The sequence below is a fragment of the Monodelphis domestica genome, chromosome 2, assembly GCF_027887165.1.
Source record: "Monodelphis domestica isolate mMonDom1 chromosome 2, mMonDom1.pri, whole genome shotgun sequence".
NCBI classification, from domain to species: Eukaryota; Metazoa; Chordata; class Mammalia; order Didelphimorphia; family Didelphidae; genus Monodelphis; species Monodelphis domestica.
Genome location: NC_077228.1, coordinates 6,959,878 through 6,978,920, shown reverse-complemented (window position 1 = coordinate 6,978,920; position 19,043 = coordinate 6,959,878). Strand labels below are relative to the sequence as shown.

The 19,043-nt window shown below is 40.9% G+C and overlaps 1 protein-coding gene across 3 annotated transcripts in view; it reads left to right on the top strand.

Annotated features, from left to right (window-relative positions):
- Window positions 1-19,043, top strand: part of LRRC7 (leucine rich repeat containing 7) — a 572,907-nt gene that overhangs the window by 536,235 nt on the left and 17,629 nt on the right. For 2 of the 3 annotated variants that reach the window (XM_056814946.1, XM_056814945.1), the window contains 2 exons: window positions 2,920-3,012; window positions 13,643-13,717. In XM_056814946.1, the coding sequence (XP_056670924.1) occupies window positions 2,920-3,012; window positions 13,643-13,717 (168 nt within the window). The remainder of the gene's footprint in view (window positions 1-2,919; window positions 3,013-13,642; window positions 13,718-19,043) is intronic. The other variant, XM_056814947.1, reaches the window with a different exon arrangement.

Sequence of the window (19,043 nt, the reverse complement as noted above, 5' to 3'; positions counted from 1 at the left end):
GCAGTTTGTCCCGCTGGCCTTTCTCTGCCCTTTTTGCATCAGGGAGTGCCAGGATCAATCTGAGTTGTAGGGAAATCCTGGTGTTCGAGAATAGGCTACGATTCCAAGCCTAGTTCAGATATAGGAATTACAGGGTCTGGGCCCAGGAAGGAATATACCTAACAAGAGTTGGCAACCATAGGTGTTGCCCAGAGTCTTAAGAATCCAAGGAAGTGAGCTTGAAATTAAAAAGGAAGGGGAAGGAGGAAAAGTCCCTGTAACAATCGACAAATGTTCATTAAGGGCCCATTACATGGAAGATATTGTTCTAGGTGACAGGAAATAAAGGAAGGAAACAGGTATTTATTCAGCACTCACACTGTACCAAGAGCTTTACAAATAATACCTCATTGGATCCTCACAACAACCCGGTGAGATCGGGTTTATCATCATCCCCACTTTATAGAGAAACTGAGGCAGATGGAGATGAAACAATTGGCCCTGGGTCACAGAGCTAGTTAGTTTCTGAGACTGGTCTTGAACTTGGGTCTTCCTGACCCCAAGCCTGGCACCCCATCCACTTGGCCACCTACCGACCTCAATAGCAATAAAGATATGGATTTCCTTGACAAGGCAGAGCTGAGGATGGAGGACATTTGAAGCCTCCAGAAACCACGTGTTCTAAGGCATGGAAGGAAAGAGATGAAACGTGCTCTGTGGAGGAGACCTGGCAGAGCCCTCCTTTAGCTTCTGGCGTCTGCTAGCAGGGCGATTCTTAAGCTCTTCATGGCGTCCACTGGCTTGCAATACTTAAAGTTTCAATGGCTCCTGGCAAGTTGCATGCGCTGCCTATGGCCAATCTGTATGACTAGAAGGAGCTTCTTTATCAGAAGTTCCCCGACCACACAATCACAGATCTGGACAACCATCACATTGAGACACTTCTTCAGGCTGACCTTGGAAACAATGAAGGTTCTAGTTTGGCACTAGAGGGAGAGACTTCCTACGTAGAGCAAAGGGGACGGTTCCAGAAGCCTGTCTTGTAAGTGCACTCTGTTACCCATCTTTGGGGTTCAGGAGAGTATTTCTCTGGGGAATGGCTCTTTATTCCTGCTTACAGCTCAAAAGAGCTAAAAGCCTACAAGGCTGTCCCATGTGATGCCTGACTCTTGAACAATGAATAATTAGCCCAAATTGTAAGTAACTAAAAATTATTACGTGGAGAGAAGAATGGGGACAAAGTGAAATCTGCTCATCAGACCACTATTTTTTCGTTCTTTTCCTGAACAAGAAAATCACAGCTAAACTGTTTGACAAAGAGATAAAAACCATTCCTTCCATTTACTTCAGATGAATAGATCTTAGCCATTCATCTGTATCAGGACACAGAAAACTACAAATGTGTCATAATCAGCCATTTTCAACACACGCTACTAACTCGTTCTGAAAAGCAGAGTTCCATTAGCTAGAAAATGGGCATTAAAGACATCCTACAAGACTAGGAGGTAAGAAATTCTTCAATAATGACTGCACTATAAAGGCCACACCAATGGATAATTCTTCACCATTGACTTTTAGTTGAAACATATGTGTGTATACAAAAAATAGATGGATAAAAAATACATTTAACATTAACGAAGATGGAAGGATGGTTCTTCTTTTAATGTCATAAGACCTCATCAATTTCTACTGCATAAAGCATATTCTTTGGTTCCACATCAAAACAAGAATGCATGCTTTACTATATAGAATGTGAGACCTTGGTCAAGTCCCCTGCAACTAGCAGGATGCTAGCAGAAGTCATATTAAGGCCCCTGTGGAATTGTGATCTCACGGATTCAGATGTTCCCACCAGTAATTCAGACGCCACCCAACCTGTGGGGCTTTTGTCCATTTCCTCCCACGAATTCACCCCAAACATGCTGCAGGTCTTCCTTGCCTTCAGCTGACATTGTGAGGGTGCCTGCGGAGGGCTTTGACCACTCATCAGTCATCCTTTACTCTTAGAATGCCACCAAGCTCTTTTCTCCTCCTACCATAGAGTTCTTTGATAGCATCTTTTCTCAAGTTCTTCATAGTTCCTCATTTGTTTTACATTGCAACCTGCTTACGTTGCCTTTGATATAAAATTCATCTTTAATTCTTCAAAGAAAATCACCATCCATGTTTTTCTGCTGTTAGCAACATTGATAGATGATTAGTAATAAAACATATGGCCCTTTGAGTTTGGGGGTTTTAAAGAGTTTTGTAGGGTGACTAGGTGGCTTAATGGGTAGAAAGTCAAACCTAGAGATAAGAAATCCTGGGTTCAAATCCAGTCTCAGATACTTCCTAGCTCTGTGACCCTGGTCAAGTGACTTAACCTCAATTGCCTAGCCTTACTGCTCTTCTAACTTGGAACTGATACTTAGAATTGATTCTAAAACAGAAGGTAAGGATTTTTTAAAGGAGCTTTGTAGTCCCCCAAAGGCAATGAAGCTCACTTTCCTCCCCTTCTTCAACACTGAGTCTAACTCACTGCTGATCTGAACTCCCTGTCCCAAACCCAAAGAATTATGAATAAGTGCTACAGGTTTTTCATCCAAACATTGAAATCAAGGCAATAAACATTCTTCATCCACTTGGACTTTCCTGTGTGGATGGTCTTTGAATCAGATAAATGCATTTTAATTTTCACTGACATACTGATAGCAGGTAGAATCTTCTAACTAGCGGTATAGATATTTTCAACCCAATTTAAACTTGAACTGAAGTAGAAAAGCTTAATATTTTGTTAATGTTCCTACTATGTGTTTATATATGTATGTATATATAAAGAATTAACTCAATATTATGTGAAGAATTTTTAATATTTAAAAAGAATATGTGAAAGGAGAGTGCAATGATTTGAAAATACTATGTTTTCAATATTTTATCACCTTCTCATATCTTTTAACTTAGTTTTGTGTGAGAATAGAAAAGAATCCTGGCCTTGGATTTAGTATCAGTGGTGGAATTAGTGGACAAGGAAATCCATTCAAACCTTCTGACAAGGTAAGAAATCATTGTTTTTTCATTGACTATTAATGACAGAAACCCTCTCTCTTGTGAAGATTAATGGAAGCCTGTAACCAAAAAACATTTTATCCTTTTCAATAAAGTATCCAACTCTGAAACAAGTTATACATTTTTTCATCAATAGGATAAACAGTATTATGTTGCTTTAAGATAAGCTGACATGAGGGTAACAAAACCAGATGTGAACATTACAGTTGTAGAAGTAGATCTAACAAAAACCATATCACTCCCATATAAGATTGTTGGATTGTTGTTGTTGTTGTTTTAAGAAAACTGCACCAACAGTTCCCAACTCACAAAAGATTGTGTGCATTAGCTAGGAAGTTATGTGTTTGGAATTTGAAATCCATTTTTCCATTAAAAAAAAACAATGTTATACAATATGGTTCTGTTCTAGTACATACAAGTACATACAAGAAGTTGCTGAGAAAATGGGCCTTAAGAAAGTGGTCTGGCATCCACGAGAGATCTAGGACTTTTCTAGTCTTGGGGAGTTTCAGATCTAGGGTATCCTGCCCTTGAGACCAATTTCATTCATCTTCTGGATTGCTGGAGAGCCAAAGCTAGGACACTTGAAGCCAGACCATTAAGAGTTTTTTATAACTGTTGAGTAGTCTTATCCAATAAGATTTAAGGGATGGAATGCCATTTACTCCATTATTCAATTAAATGTCAAATAACTTGATGATTGGTTGATGTGGGCATTCCCACCACTAAATCAGATCATGCCCCCCTTCTATGGCCATGTTACATATAACCACACTCCCAAGAGTGGCCAGAACTGATGCTATTGGCTTCATGGATGGTCTGTGAGAGTTTCTGTGGCCAAAAATCCCAGCATCACATGGCGAACCTGGTAATGGGCCTCTCCAAAGCTGCCTGGTCTGGTCTTCAAGTGGTGGACATGGATTTCATGGCTGGGCTCATGTTCAAAGCCTTGAGAAGATTTCAAAGAGCTTGTGTTCTATGAGTATAATCTTCATGAGCCCAAGTTAAACTCCAAGCCATAGTAAGTGCACAAGAGGGGACTTTAGTGGTTCTGTTGTTCTCTATCTAGGTATGGGTATATAGATCTGTAGAGAGAGATCTATAGCCATATAGATAGATATATACACATATAAACACACACATGTATGTATATATACACGCATGTGACTTTTCATTACTTCAGAGCCCCAGCTGCAATTACAGGGATCCACAAAACTATTGTTCGAAGACCCCTGTGCAATATTTGTACTATTACAGAAATCAGAGGTTGGTCTATGATTCTACAGAGCATCAGATTGAATGTCACTGTTCCATACTCTTCAACATTGAATTTCTATTTAGTCATAGATAGGTTAAGTCTCCTAGTTAGGGGGAAAAAAAGCTTGGGAATTTGCATTTGCTCCCTATGGCACTAAGATAATTCGACACATGTTGTAGAAGAGGAATCACTAGGCAATAGACAATCTGAGAGCTAGAAGGTCACACTTGTGGCAATTCTCCTAATTTAGCGAGGCACCATTTTATTTGCTTCTCTTTAAATATTCATGCAACAATGCCTTAAAATTACGGTCTTCAAAGAGTTTGTCAGCATGTAACTCCCATTGGTTATCATTAAAAATCCAGAGAATTGAAGGTTAATGCATCTAGAGGTCTCTTTGTCATTGTGTTGTAGCAATTCCAGAAGATATTCCATGATCTTTTACTGACGGGAGACTTTCCGATGGCAGATACCGACAATTCACCATTCGAGGACTCAGCTCCCACCTTGCCCATCTTAGGAAAGAAAGACAGAATTGTAGAGCTGTAGGCAGGAAAGGGGAGGAGCGAGGATTCTGGACCTCACTGTCTCCAAAGCCCAGAACAAGCAACCAGGACAAATGTTCCTCAGGAAGAACCCGATCTCACAACAACCAAGAAACAACCACCACCACCACCAAACCACAAAGCTGCTTTTTCCAAAGGACTTTTCCAAAGCAAAGTTAACTGCTTCATGCTCGAGGTTGGAAAGAAATGGTTTTTTCCATGAAGTTTAAGCAGACAACCTCCACATTTAGCAATTGCACAGAGAACCAGACAATCATCAGTGATGGCAATCCAAGGATATGGAGAAAGACTGAAGAAATCCACTCTGTGTCGGGGCCAGGCTTCTAATTCTAATAGAATCTTGGGACCTTTTGGGGGGAAGCCCAAGGAACCAGCAACAGAAAGGAAATCCTGCACTTAATCATGATTTACTAACATTGATTCTCATCTAGCCTGAGTAATCATTCTAGATTCTCCAATTCATCTTCCTCTCAAATAGAGATTTATGAAGATAACCGAAAGACTGCGGGACAGATTTCTGGAGAAAGCTTGAGGATGTTTCATTCTGGCAGGGATTGTTTCACGTGAAAGCGTATATTGGTGTGTATAGAGATGCTTTTCTTTTTCAAGAGAGAAGAGTTTGTAAACTCAGCATCAGATTCCCTTGGAACTCTGGGATGGCAAACCCTTAGGAGGGTCTATTTTAGATGCTTATGAAATGCACCTGGAGTATTTTTCTGTCTTACTAAGCACTGTGACATTGGCCAACTTCAAAGCAGAACACTTGGCAAATAGCATGTGTTTTACCAAAATAGGTATTCTTGTGGGGGCAGCTGGGTAGCTCAGTGGATTGAGAGTCAGGCCTAAGTTCCAATCTGGCCTCAGACACTTCCCAGCTGGATGACCCTAGGCAACTCACTTGACCTTCATTGCCTAGCCCTTATCACTCTTCTGCCTTGGAACCAATACTTAACACTGACTCCAAGATGGAAGGTAGCGGTTTAAAAAATAGATATTCTTGTATACATAAATTCTGTTACTTATTCTATAAGAATCTATGACAATCATGTCATAAAGCAGAGTAACATTTAGCAAAGAGCCATTGTCTGTTCCTGAGCCCGACAAGAAATAGGTTTACATTTGCCAATTACCCACTAAGGCATCAAGAATGCAGATTTTCTTTATTTTGCACCTCTTGACTCATGGGAATGTTTATGTATTTCTGAATTAACACATGTAGGAGGAATCAAAGATGGACCCAATCCCCAGTTCTCCTGTACATGTTTATTAGGCAAAAAAAAAAATGGTTGGGGGGAGTAGGTTCTATGACTTTTGCTGGCAGTGATTAAGGAGTGAAGTGGCATAAGTGGAGACTCTACATTCTACAAATGACATTTGTACCTTCCTGTTTCACATGGAAAACTATTCTCTCTGTATTCTCTTTCTCTGTCAGACTACCCCAAAGTTCCACAATTGTCCTGGTGAAGGTCAGGATCCCCTGAAAGAATTTCAGGGCGCGTTAGTGACAATTCTGCAACGTGCCTGCAGTTTAAATGATCAGGTTTTTCATTGTTGGAAAGTACCAAATCCTATCAAGATGTTTATTAAATCTCATTCGAATGGTACATGAAATATTTTAAATGCTTTTAAAACGTTACTATATTTAGTTTTGGTAGAATTCTAGCTTTATTTGGTTTTAATGAATAATTGAGCAGAATACTACTGAAATTCCCTCTCAGTTAATTCTGCCTACATCTGGCTTTCAAAACTATAGCACTATAATCAAGGTACCATCATTCACTTGGTGCCAAGTACCTAAAGGAAAACAAACAGACCCTTGGGGTGCTGCACATAAATATTCAAGTGATAACTTGAAGTGAAATTGAAGTAGCAAGTCTTACTTTAAATTCCCCTCCCTACTAAGAGAGTTTTTTGTTTTGTTTTGTTTTGTTTTGAAACTCTCACCTTCCCTCTTGGAATCAATACTGTCTATTGGTTCCAAGGCAGAAGAGTGGTAAGGGCTAGGCAATGGGAGTCAAGTGACTTATCCAGGGTCACACAGCTGGGAAGTGTCTGAGGTCACATTTGAACCTAGGACCTCCTGTCTCTAGGCCTGGCTCTCAATCCACTGAGCTACCCAGCTGCCCTCTACTAAGAGAGTTAAGGGTACTTTTTACAGTTCTGATTTAGAAAAATAAATCATATATTGCTTCCTGGTACTCAGAAAAAATATCTCTTTCCTTCCTCTGAATGTATATCTGGACACTGGCAGGAGCACAAGTCAAGTGAGCTATGCATCATCTCTTTGGATTCTTCATCATTACCAACTGATTTGGCCAAACTTTGATTTTTCATAAATGAATTATTGACTTCAAATAACTCCATTTTTGTAGATGTGACCAAAAAAATCAATTCTGCTGAATTCTTCACTTTGTCAGCGGCTTTTATTGGTATTCCATGGAATGTGGGTATCAAAAAATTTCAAGCCAGGAATGGACACTGAAAGTAGCTTCGGGGTATGGTTATTTGATGGGTAATTAACTGTTTTGTCTTGGAAGATATTCAAGAATATCCACAGCCTTCCTTGACCCTAATTAAAATATTTAATAATAATTACTAATATTAATCACAACTGATAATACATAATAAATCTTCACTTAATCTTTCACCAAAAGACCTTTAGGGTACTTGGTAGACATTAGGACCCACTGACTAGATACCCTTTTTTTAACCTTTACCTTCCATCTTACAATCAATACTGTTTGTTGCTTCCCAGGCTGAAGAGCTAGGCAGTGAATGCTTAGTGACTTGCCCAGGGTCACATAGTTAGGAAGGGTCTGAGGCCAGATTTGAACCCAGGACCCCCCATCTCCAGGCCTGGCTGTCCCATTTTGTGTATATTTTTGCTAGTAGTAGATAGCCCCTGATACCCATTCAACTCAGAGATTCTGTGATTCTTTGATAAGCTATGAGAAGCCCATCAATTAAAATATTCCCCTAACAGTGAGAAGCATCACCCCCCAAAAAAAGTGATCTGAGTTTAGATTACTTTTTAAACCCTTACCCTCCACTTAGAATCAATACTAAGTACTATTTCCAGAGGAAAAGAGCAGTAAGGGCTAGGCAATTAGGATTAAGTGACTTGTCCAGGGTCACACAGCTAGGAGTGATCATTTTTTAAAGTATGACAATTAGCTGGTAGAAATTTATTTTTTTAATTATGAAATTAATTGACATACAGAATGTAATGCAATCCCAATATCACAGTTGGAAACAGACAATGGAATGTCATCTCCCAGAGTGAGCACAGTATTGGATCATTTTTATTACAGCAGAAGAATTAATGGAAAGTAAACTGACCTTCTAAAGGGAGGCAAAGCAAACCCCATTTTGAATTTTAAACTGTAGCCCCCAAAAGAGAACAGCCTTTGATGATCCTCCATGAAACTACGAAAGGCATGAAGATTGGTGAGTTCCCATCTCTTAGTCTGTTCCTCAGACTCGACTGATGAGAAAGAATAAAGCATTTACCTTTTAAATACATGAACCAGTCCACCAGAGCAGCAGTTTGTAAAATGAATTGTTCATTGCACTTGAAAGGCTACTCTGGTGGCCTGGGGAAATTCTGCATGTCCCAAAGGTGAGCAATTCATTTCTATCCTACAGGTTAGAATCATTTCCATCCTCTTCACCCTAATATCTCTGTAGCATCATCGTCAACCAGGACAAGCATCATCACTCTCTGTTGTCCCAATGTTCTTTTGTAAATGTAACTGAATCCTAATCTATGAAGTAAATAAAAAATAACAGGTTTGGGGAAGCTTTTCAGTGTCTGGCAACATTTATGTCCAATCCTAAGAAAGAAAACATTCTTCACTTCTTTGAGTGTTGTCTACAGGCTTTGAGTGGAACGCCCGAGATCTGGGCTCAGCCCGAGCTCAGCTGTTTAGCTTTTCTGTTACTGATCTGGGATCAAAACATTGGTAGAATGTTTATTGAATTTGTAGTTGACCTAAAGCTGAGAAGGATAAGTAACACCCTGGACTATAGTCAGGCTGGTGATCCAGAGAAAAGGTCTGGAGAAACTAGGACATTTGGGTCAAATTAATTAGATGAAATGTAAGAGGAACAAATGCCACTTATTGGCTTCAGAAAATTAACTGCAAAGTACAGGAATGACAGAGATTTGGAGGTTTTAGTAAACTACCAGGTCTCAATGAAGCAACAGTTTAATAGTATAGGAGTCAAGACAACCAATGCAGTCTTTAGCCACTTTAAGAGGAAAAGCATCTGGAAAAAAGATATTGGTCCCATTATTCTCTCAGCTAGGTGACACAGTGGATAGTGTTAGGGCCAAAAGTTAAGAAGACTCATCTTCTTGAGTTCAAATGGCACCCCAGACATTGACTAGCTGTGTGACCTTGGGCAAGCCACTTATCCCTGTTTGCCTCAGTTTCCTCATCTGTCAAATAAACTGGAGAAGAAAATGGCAAACCACTGCAGTATTTCTGCCAAGAAGCCCCCAGATAGGATCACAAAGAGTCAGACACAACTAAAATAACTGAACAATGATAATGTTAAATCATATCACTGGTGAATTTTTCAAACTAGCTGGTGTTATTGGGCCACCAACTACAGATTGTACGTTGGTTTGACTGAGAGATCAAATGATATTATAAGGAGCTAGAGAGCAGCAGTCATGGTTGTTTGGTGTTTCTGACTATTCTCCTCTTGCAAACTTGTCATTGTGCCTTCTTTGGAAGGGAACCAGAAGTAAGTGTGGTCATCGTGTGTTCCCTAGGTGTTTCTGTGGGTCTGAAGTCATGGGCTTGTGCTGGTTCAGAGCTCAGGCAAAGGACATGCCAGAAAGAGGAATATAGTGAGGATGATCCATGTCACAAAGCCAACCAAAGAGCACAAACATATCTTCTGAGTCTGTGATTCTTTTGGTCAGGTCCAGGAATCAGTTATCTTCCAGAATAACTCTTTGAACCTTTGCCCTCCATGACATTATTCCTTGGATAATGCCATGTCTGACAGGTTAACTACTGTGTTCCAGAATATAGTGAGATTATCATTATTTAGCATTTTGTATGAGCTATGGTCTTTCTAGAAACATTTTCTCAGAGATGGAGGTGAGCAGAGCTTTTAAAAGTGTCAGTCTATAAATGGAAGTTGCAATTAGCAGTTCCCTGAGGGCAGCATCAATTTGGGTATCTGCAGTAGCAATGGCCAAGGCTGTCAGAGCTTTTCACTTCCACCATTAAATAGCCACAGAAAACTGATATTTTCTCCTCTAAAGTTCTAGTTTCAGACACTTATATTATGGACAGCAGTGCTCGCCTCCAGCATTGTATGTCCAGGGGTCTCCATGCCAGTTCAAATGGTTTGCCAGACAGTGGTCACACCTTGTCATTTGGCAAATACTCCTCCAAACTCCCTCCTTCAAGGATAACTGCTGAAAAGCAGAAATGTTCATGAGATGTCTGTCTAGAACTTTGCTCAGCTAATTGGGGCTGACAGGAAAAGGAGTCTAAAACTGAATAAAATGGGCACAAAATGGCATCATGCCCAACATCTCATTCAAATTATACCTGGACTGGTACATGCCCACCAATTCCATGCACATCTGGACAACTCAGAGGTCTGTTCCTGACTGGGCAATATCTTCATGAGGCAGGGATTTTAGGATCTTTCTGGAGTCGTGCAATGCTCATGCTTGGTTCAAAAAAGTAGTACCTGCATGATTATATTAGGAAGCAAACTCCTAATCAATGAAGCCTTTAGGAAATCCCTGCTATGGACCAGGCATTATGCAAAGACCCAGCAATGTGAAGAGAAAAGATACACAATCCCTGCCCTCAAGAAGCTTGTATCCTCATGGGGAATCTTCTTCTAAACATATGCAGATAGAGATTGCATTTGTGATTTCTCAGGTATAGAGAACTCCTAGGTAAGGGAGTTTCCTTTACCAAAACAAATGATTACTTTCTCTGAAACTTGGAGCCTCGGAGTGGTGTGTGGGGCTCTGAGAGTCTCAGTCATTTGCCCCAGGTCACACAGTCAGTGGGTTACACAGGCGAGGCTTGAATCCAGATCCTCCTGGTTTCAAGACCAGCTTTCTACTACCTATTAGGACCAGATGCTTCTAAGTATATACAGAAGATATACAAAACTTAAACAAGGTAGTTTTGCCAAATAAAACAGTTTTAAAATGTACTATGCCCCCTCCATTGGGTTGCTATCAAATTGCTGCTTTAGGGCTCTATGAGTACTTCCCTCCTCCTTACTAGTTCATCTTGATGTCACCATGATTGCATCACAGGAATGCAGTATAGCAGGTGATTTTTTTCAGCACTAATCCTGCCTCCACATGTACCTATTAGCACAAGAATCTCAACATTCTTTCACTCCTACTAGAAAAGAGTTGTCTGTGATTCATCCTTTCAACTCTCAAGAACATCTGCAATCCCTTCAGGTTGTCCAACAAGTGGAAGGTGGTGTAAAGACATCATCAGGACCATGCTCTTGCTAAATAGAGAGTTGCATTGAATAGTTCTTGATGTTCATGTAGTCAACTTTCATCTACATTTTGGCATTGCTCTCAATTTATATATTTGCATCACTACCCAATGCTGCAATGAAATTATCTACTTCTATAAATCAGTTTTCTTCTTCCTAAGGGATATTGGCCTCACCCGGAATTTCCATCAAAGACAGCATGGTGTGGAAGAGAGAAATCGAACCTTAGAGTTAAAAAAGGGGGGGGGGGCTGAGTCTGGCCTCTGATATATAATGTGTGGCCTCAGATAAATCACTTTATCTGTCAGTGCTTCAATAAAGTCTTTAGGTCTACAAGTTAAAGGTGAACTGCTAATCTATGAGAGTGGAGAGTTTCCACTCCAGGATACCCCATACACCTTAATTGGGCCCTCTTTATTCTATCTACCTTGTGTCATTATTTTTAAAGTCAGCCCAAACAACAATGGCTTAAATCTCAGCTTGTAGTCCTTTGGGAAATACTGGCAACTTGAAAACCTAAGAATCCCTGTGATCTTCACTGGATACCAAGCTGAAGGCAGCCAGCTTCTCCTAACTCAACAGCACCCAAAACCTGAAACCCAAAGAAGAAGGCCAACTTGGCCTTTGGGAACAGGAACGTGCAGTCCCCAGGGCAGGAAACTTCAGAGACAACCTCAAGATAGTAACTGGGAACTCAGAATGGATCCACCACTGCTACATTAAAAGAATGTAGCCCACATTTACATTCTGGGCATCAGCTCAACAGCCACAAAGCCCTAGAGAGTAGAGAGGCCATGGTAGTGCCCTTATCCTTGCTCTGATACCGTTCCCAAAGGCTGAACATAGTCCAAGGATGTCTGCGGCAAAAGGATACCCCCAACTTCTGCTGTCCAAAGTGCTGAAACAAGCGATCCAGTGAAGTGCACTGAAGACTCAAGTCGCAAGCTGTGAAGCATAGATGTTGAACGCTGAGGAAGCAGTGATTATTCACATACCCTGACCTGCTACAATCAGAGATGTGGCAGCATATTTGGGGCAACAATATCACTCATTCTCTGGAGCAGAGAGGCAGAACTACCAAAGAGCCCTGAAAGCATCACTTTCCTTCAGGTCTGATTGCATACATATCCTGCAAGAAAAGATTTATTGGGTTCACCCCAGCCTTTGTTCTGTGAGGGGAGCAGCAGGGTCTCTTTACTGTAGCCTGATCCATTGACTGTTTTAAGTAAGCTAACACTTCTTATCAAGGAAACAGCTCATTTGATTAATTAGCTACTTGGTTGTATGCCTGATGAAACGTATTAGACTATGATGTAGTCTTAGCCACTGTTGGTAATATTGCCTTTAAAGAGGAAAAATAATAGGCAATCAAAAGGGAAGCTTCTATGGCAAACACCCAGTATCATTTTCAATAATAGCTCAAATGTTAGTGAATGAAAATGGGCTATGTATAGGTATGGAAATTCATAATGGTTTGTTTTACTTATTAGTACATTAAGACTTAGATTTTTAAAAATTATTTTCAAAACAGCAAACAATATACAGTGGTATAAATCATGGAAAAAGGAAATAATTATATTGATATTAAAAAGATCTCTGCACTTTGAGGCTGGGTCTACACAATGTTCAACCAACCAGTTGGAAGCTTAAAAATTCGGTCAGTAAATGCCTACCTAACACTGGCTAATCCGTTTGTCCAGGAGATTGCCCTTAAGGAATGAATTGATGAGGCTTCACCATATAAGCACAATCCATATTTCAGTCAACATGCTTTTGATTTTTTGTAAATAAAAACTACTTTGGATGAAATCTTGGTGAAACCAAGCTGATAATTGAAATAAGTAAGCATATTCAGCTTCTACTGGAGATTGCACTGGATTAATCATATCCAGTTCCTTGAAGGAGCTCCCTCTCAGGTAGATGGGATGATTGAAATGGAACTAAAGAGTGTGACGATGGGGAAGAGAATTGTCTCTCAACTGAGATGAGTTCTCAACAACTTAACAGGCAAATGCTATTAGATAAACCCATAATCCTGTTGTGCACTGGGAAAGCTTGAGGAATCTCTTCCACACAGGTGAATATATTACAGTCCTTTATTGTAGGGATGGTGACCTGAATATTAAGAGTACCATCATCAGATTGTTGATGTTAACATGAGTGGAATATTTTGCAAGTTTTTTGTCATTATTAAAAATAACAATCTAAGTTTTTGGTGTGACTTAATATCAAACAAATCGAAAGCCTAGTTCTTGGTAATAGAATCCTAACCTCTGTTACTTCTGACTTATAGGGTATCTTTGTTACTAGGGTTCAGCCTGATGGGCCAGCATCCAGCCTGCTGCAGCCTGGTGATAAGATCCTTCAGGTAAGAGAGATGCTTTTTGTTTGTTTATAGACAATGGGGACAAAGTTCTATACAAATATCTGTATACCAAAAGCATAGTTTGACCAATAAGAAAATGTATTTCTGACAGTAATGTGTATCTCATGCCTTTGTTTTCATTATTGTTGCTTGGTACTGTAAATAGTCAGCAAAAGGAAAGTTGCTTTTTTTTTCCTCAAATTTAATTAATTTGAAGAGGAACCCATAAATTGGAGCCTTAGCACCAGAGATAGGAAATTAGTTTGAAATTTAATTTTCTTAACTGTGACCCTTACACATGTTGCATTAATGCCATGGAATATATATCTATGCTGGTGATCTCACAAAAGAAGTGAAATCTCACTGTAGAAGAGGTAAGTTTTCTGTAAAGTCTTGTCTTATTCAAAAAGGCTTTGTCTAATTTAAAGGTCTGCACAGCAGGTAAAACTCACTCCCACAGCTGTCAAATGCTTCCTCAAATCTCAGACATCTTGCTTTCTCTATGCCCCCATATCATCATCTTTGAGCTCTGTTCTTCTCCAAGATGGGCACAAATGCTGCACAAGCAATTCCTACATTGCAGGATGGGAAACTCTCCAGGAGAGATGTCTTTATTTTGCAATATAAAAAGTCCCTTTCTGAAATGCTTGCCTGGGGATCCAGGCTTTTACTTATTAGTTCCAGAATCTAAATTTATACCTCTGTGAAGGTAGAGAAAAGGAACCCAGAGGTAGATATTCAAAATGCAGAAGAAACTGGAGAATCAGCCACACTCAAAAAAAAATCAGCTCTGACATAGAATGATGATTTTAAGGTTCTCCGGGGTCCCTTTTAATTCACCTTTGCTGGTCTACCTTCCTATTAGCTAGCAACCTTTCCCATCAGAGCCCTTGGAAAATGAGAGACCATCAATAATTATCTTTGTAGCCTGAATGATTTATTCTGACATACAGCAGTGCTGAAATTATATAGAGATCCTTGGATTATTCCTAGGTTAAGTAGTAAGACTCGAACCAAAAAGGATACATCATGAAAAGGTTTCTCAGCCTGGCCTACCTGTCAGTGTCTCAATCAAAGTCGTGTTAGATAATGAGATTGTAAACTTCTGTTTCTATGATGTGAGGAAGGAAAAAAAGAAGGAAGGAGAGGAGAGGACAGGAGAGGAGAGGAGAAGAGAGGACAGGAGAAGAGAGGACAGGAGAGGAGAGGAGAAGAGAGGACAGGAGAAGAGAGGACAGGAGAGGACAGGAGAGGACAGGAGAGGACAGAACAGGACAGGACAGGACAGGACAGGACAGGACAGGAGAGGACAGGAGAGGGGAGGGGAAGGAAGAAAAGAACTGATTAGGTAAATTTATTTTCTTTTAAATTTCTTGAATGAAAAGCTCTCAAAAAATTTTTTGATGTTACAAAGACTATAATGAATTTAATGTTTCACTTCTTAACTCCTGACACTGGCATTGCACAAGCAGGAAAAGCAATAGTTATATGGAGTAATGGAGTCTATCTATGGTCTAGTTTGTTTATATCTTATTTAATTTGGAAACTAATGAATATAAACCCATTACTACTTTTCAAGCCGACTTTGAATACTTGACAGCTAGCCATAAATATAAGATAGATTTGTGTTTTCCTGGCCTAAAAACAGAATGTATTATTCATTCATATTTTCATTGGAAATGTGAATGTTTTCAACTACCACATTTTTCTTTTCTTTTTTTTCCTGTTTCATCTAAATGCCAAACTCATGAAATTGAAGTGTCCTTGCTTGAAGGCAATGTTTACTGAGTCAAAAACTATAAAAGTCATAAAAAGCCACAAAACTAAAAATAAGTGACAGAATCTCAGAGCTGAAGGACCCTCAGTGACCATCTGCTTGACCCTGTACCTGGGCAGTAATCCCCTCTAGAATGTCCTCTGTGAAAAGTTATCAGCCTTTTCTTGAAGGGAAAAGGGTGGAAAAGAAGGGAAGCTCTTTGCCCCAGAAACTCCAATTTGTTAATTAAAAGACAAAGAAATCTTAATGTGGTGACTTCTGGCCTCAGTTGGGACAGAGAGCTCTTCTGTGGATCTGAACAGAACTTGGAGAACTTGTCCTGTGATAGGGATGGCCAAAGCAGATTTTCTCCCCTACTTAGACTTATAACATATGAAGAATGGAAGTGGGGAGGGTGGGCACATCATATGCCTTTAGTGCAAGATGCTTGCTGCATTTTGGTTGGGGTTTTTTGGCATGCTTGTGGGGCTTGGCATCCCCCATCCCTGACCAGGATAAATGTAACAAATGGAGGACCACTAACAATAACTCCTATTTATCTACCACCCCAGTATAGGTACTCATCACCTCACATCTGGATTACTAGGATAGCCAAGCTTCTCGCTGTTCTCTGGTTCAAATCTCTCTGGGCACCAGTCCATTCTCCACTCAAGTGCCAAGAAGATTTTTCTAAAGGGAAGGTCTGACCCTTACCCAAGAGCCTCTGGTAGCTCCCTATTACTCTCAGGATCATGAGTAAGATTCTATCCTGCTTTAGAGCCTTCCTGTATTTGGCGCCTTCCTATCTGCCTAGTAACCTTACTCCTCATTCTCCTTTGCGTGCTACACAATCCAGCAACATAGTACTACTCTGTCTTCCTCTTAGTACTCCATCACAATCATGGGTTCATTCTGTCTTGGGGAAATCTAGTGTCCTCCTGCCTCAGAGTCCCCAGCTGGTTCTCTCTGCTGCTTCAGGGACTTCTTATTAGGAGTCTAAATCACAACCTATCTGAGCTTCCATTTGGGAAAATCCCCAACATGAAGCCAAAGTTTGGCTTTTAGCTCTAACTTACCTTAACATTTATTTCTAGCTAAGTCCTGGGTTCTTTGTGATGGAGGATAGATCAGGTAACAGGAAAGGTTTGATTACAGAAGCAAGCTTAGTATCTGACAGTGTTAAGACAGAGGCACTAGGAAGGGAAGTTGGGGAAAGAGCCAGCCTTTTCTTGGAACATTTCTCAGCCCTTGAGGAAGTAGGTACAACTGGTGATGTGACTGTCTTCTACTCCCAGATGCCTGCAGGGCCAGCTGCTCTCCTCTCTTTTCTCGACCACAGCTGAGTCCTCCTTTCTCCTTCTTCTCTGGGCAGCTGGTTCTTTCAATGAAGATCAATGTTGCACTCCTTCCACTCAACTATCAGGTCCTGCATGTGGCCCCCATGTCTCACCACTAGGAGCAGATGTCCTATTGCACCTAAATGGAGATGGGGGACTCCACCCCCTTTCACAGGCTGGATTCATAGAGAGTTCTGCTTGATTCCACCATGTAAGGTTCTTACCTAATAAAGGGGGCAGGTGATGAGTGAACCCCACCCTTACCCTTTACCCAGGGACACTCCAAGACCTACCATGCATTGGCTCTGGCTGCCTCCACGAGATGCTGAGAGCCCTTCAATGCTCTTCCTCCTCACCTCAGTCTCTTAACTTCCCTGGCTTCCTTCAAGAGGTAGCTCACATCCCACCTTGTGCAGGAGCTCTTCTCTGAGCCCCGGACTATGTTTTGTACCTAGTTATTGGCAGGTTGCCTCAATCCATCTCCTTGAGAGCAAGGACCATGTTTTTGTCTTTCTTTGTATCTCTGGCTCTTCGCACAGTGCCTGACACATAGTAGGCACTTCATAAATGCCAAAAGCAAAAAGTGAACAAGTAGCTTTCCTCACTGACAGCAAAAACCCAAATAGAAGATGGAGGAAGGAAGTGTAATCAGTCTGTGAATGCTGCAAACACGTGGAGAAATGGCAGGTCAGGACGTGTCCATCCCTGCCTCTGAACTCACCTCAGCTCCATACCATCCATTCATCCTTCCCGAGGAAAGCATTTGGACCTCATTCCCTGGAGGATGAAAGGATGAATGTAATGAAAGGAGAATGGCCACGTCAAACCCAGCCCAACTGACCGCTGTGTTTACAACATGGCAGCATTGCCTCTTGTGAGGGCGCGAGCAGCTGATTTCACTTCCAGAAACCAACCAGGAGAGTTGGCACATTTGTCACGGTCATGTGTGGCCAAGGAGGGTAACGATCCATGCCACTGCCAGGGCCCACCATTGGTCATTTTCTGAGCTGTTAACATTTGTCCACACCTGCACCATTTATTCTCCAAGCCCTTAATTAGGAAGTGCGGCTTAGAAAAGCGCAAATAAATTGGCCGCTCTCTCAGTGCTGATGGCCACGGACACCCACCACAGTCGCTGAATCAGGATGGATCCCTTCTATAGCTAAGCATCTCATCTCCAAAAGGATGGAAGGAAGCCAAGCCCCATCTCATTTCATGACTTTTCTAAAATCTCAAATTAAAACAGAATATTACTGATTCTTAATTGATCCCTAAGAGCAGCTAAGGGGTACAGTGGAGAGAGTGATGGGTCTGGAGTCAAGAAGATTCCTCTTCCTGAGTTTAAATCTTGCCTCAGACTCTTACTAGTTGTGTGACCCTGGGCAAGTCACTTCACTCTGTTTGCCTCAATTTCCTTCTCTGTAAAATGACTTGGAGAACGAATAGCAAACCCTCCAGTATCTCTGCCAAGAAAATCACTAATGGGGTCACAGAGAGCCTACACAAGTGAAAGGAACAAATGAAGGATTGTTCCCACCTTCTCCTACAGCACTCCCCTCATTTTTTCCTATGGTCTATTATGAATAAAGCTCTGCAAGGACCAAAGATCAGGTGATAGCTCGAGGGTGTGAGTTGTTATAAATTCAGCAGCAGCTCCTGGACTGGTTTTCTATCACTTTACCAGTCAGTCTTTCAGAATGAATTGCTACAGATTAAAAAACAATACAAGCAGCAATCTGGTGCTTAACTGGTCTAATAAATAATGCTTTTCAAATTTCAAGACTCATTTAAATGCAATCTGTTAATTATGGCCAGCTCTTTGCTGCCAAGAAGAAAAACAAGCCAGAGAAGAGTGTGTCTTGTATTTGGTGGCTGGTGGTGCAGAGTCGCCCCCTCTGCGCCCCCAAACCTTCCCGGGTCTGTAATAACACCATCTCCCAAACAATAGAGGAAAATCACCGGTGAAGAATGAGGCTGCCAGGGTGTGATTATGCCCCATTTTACAGGTCATTAAAACAAAATGTACAAGCATCAGGCACTTCATTTATTCATTTGTACCCAACTGAAATTCATTTGAGCAATCTCTTCCATTCATTTCAGCCTCATTCGGCATCGTGTCAAATTTCAGGCAGCCTTTCATCGCCTGCTGTATACAATAGGTGCCTAAAGCACTGTTCGGTTAATAAATATCTAGTAAGTGCCAGTTTTAGGGAAGGTGCACGATTGAGATGTAGCA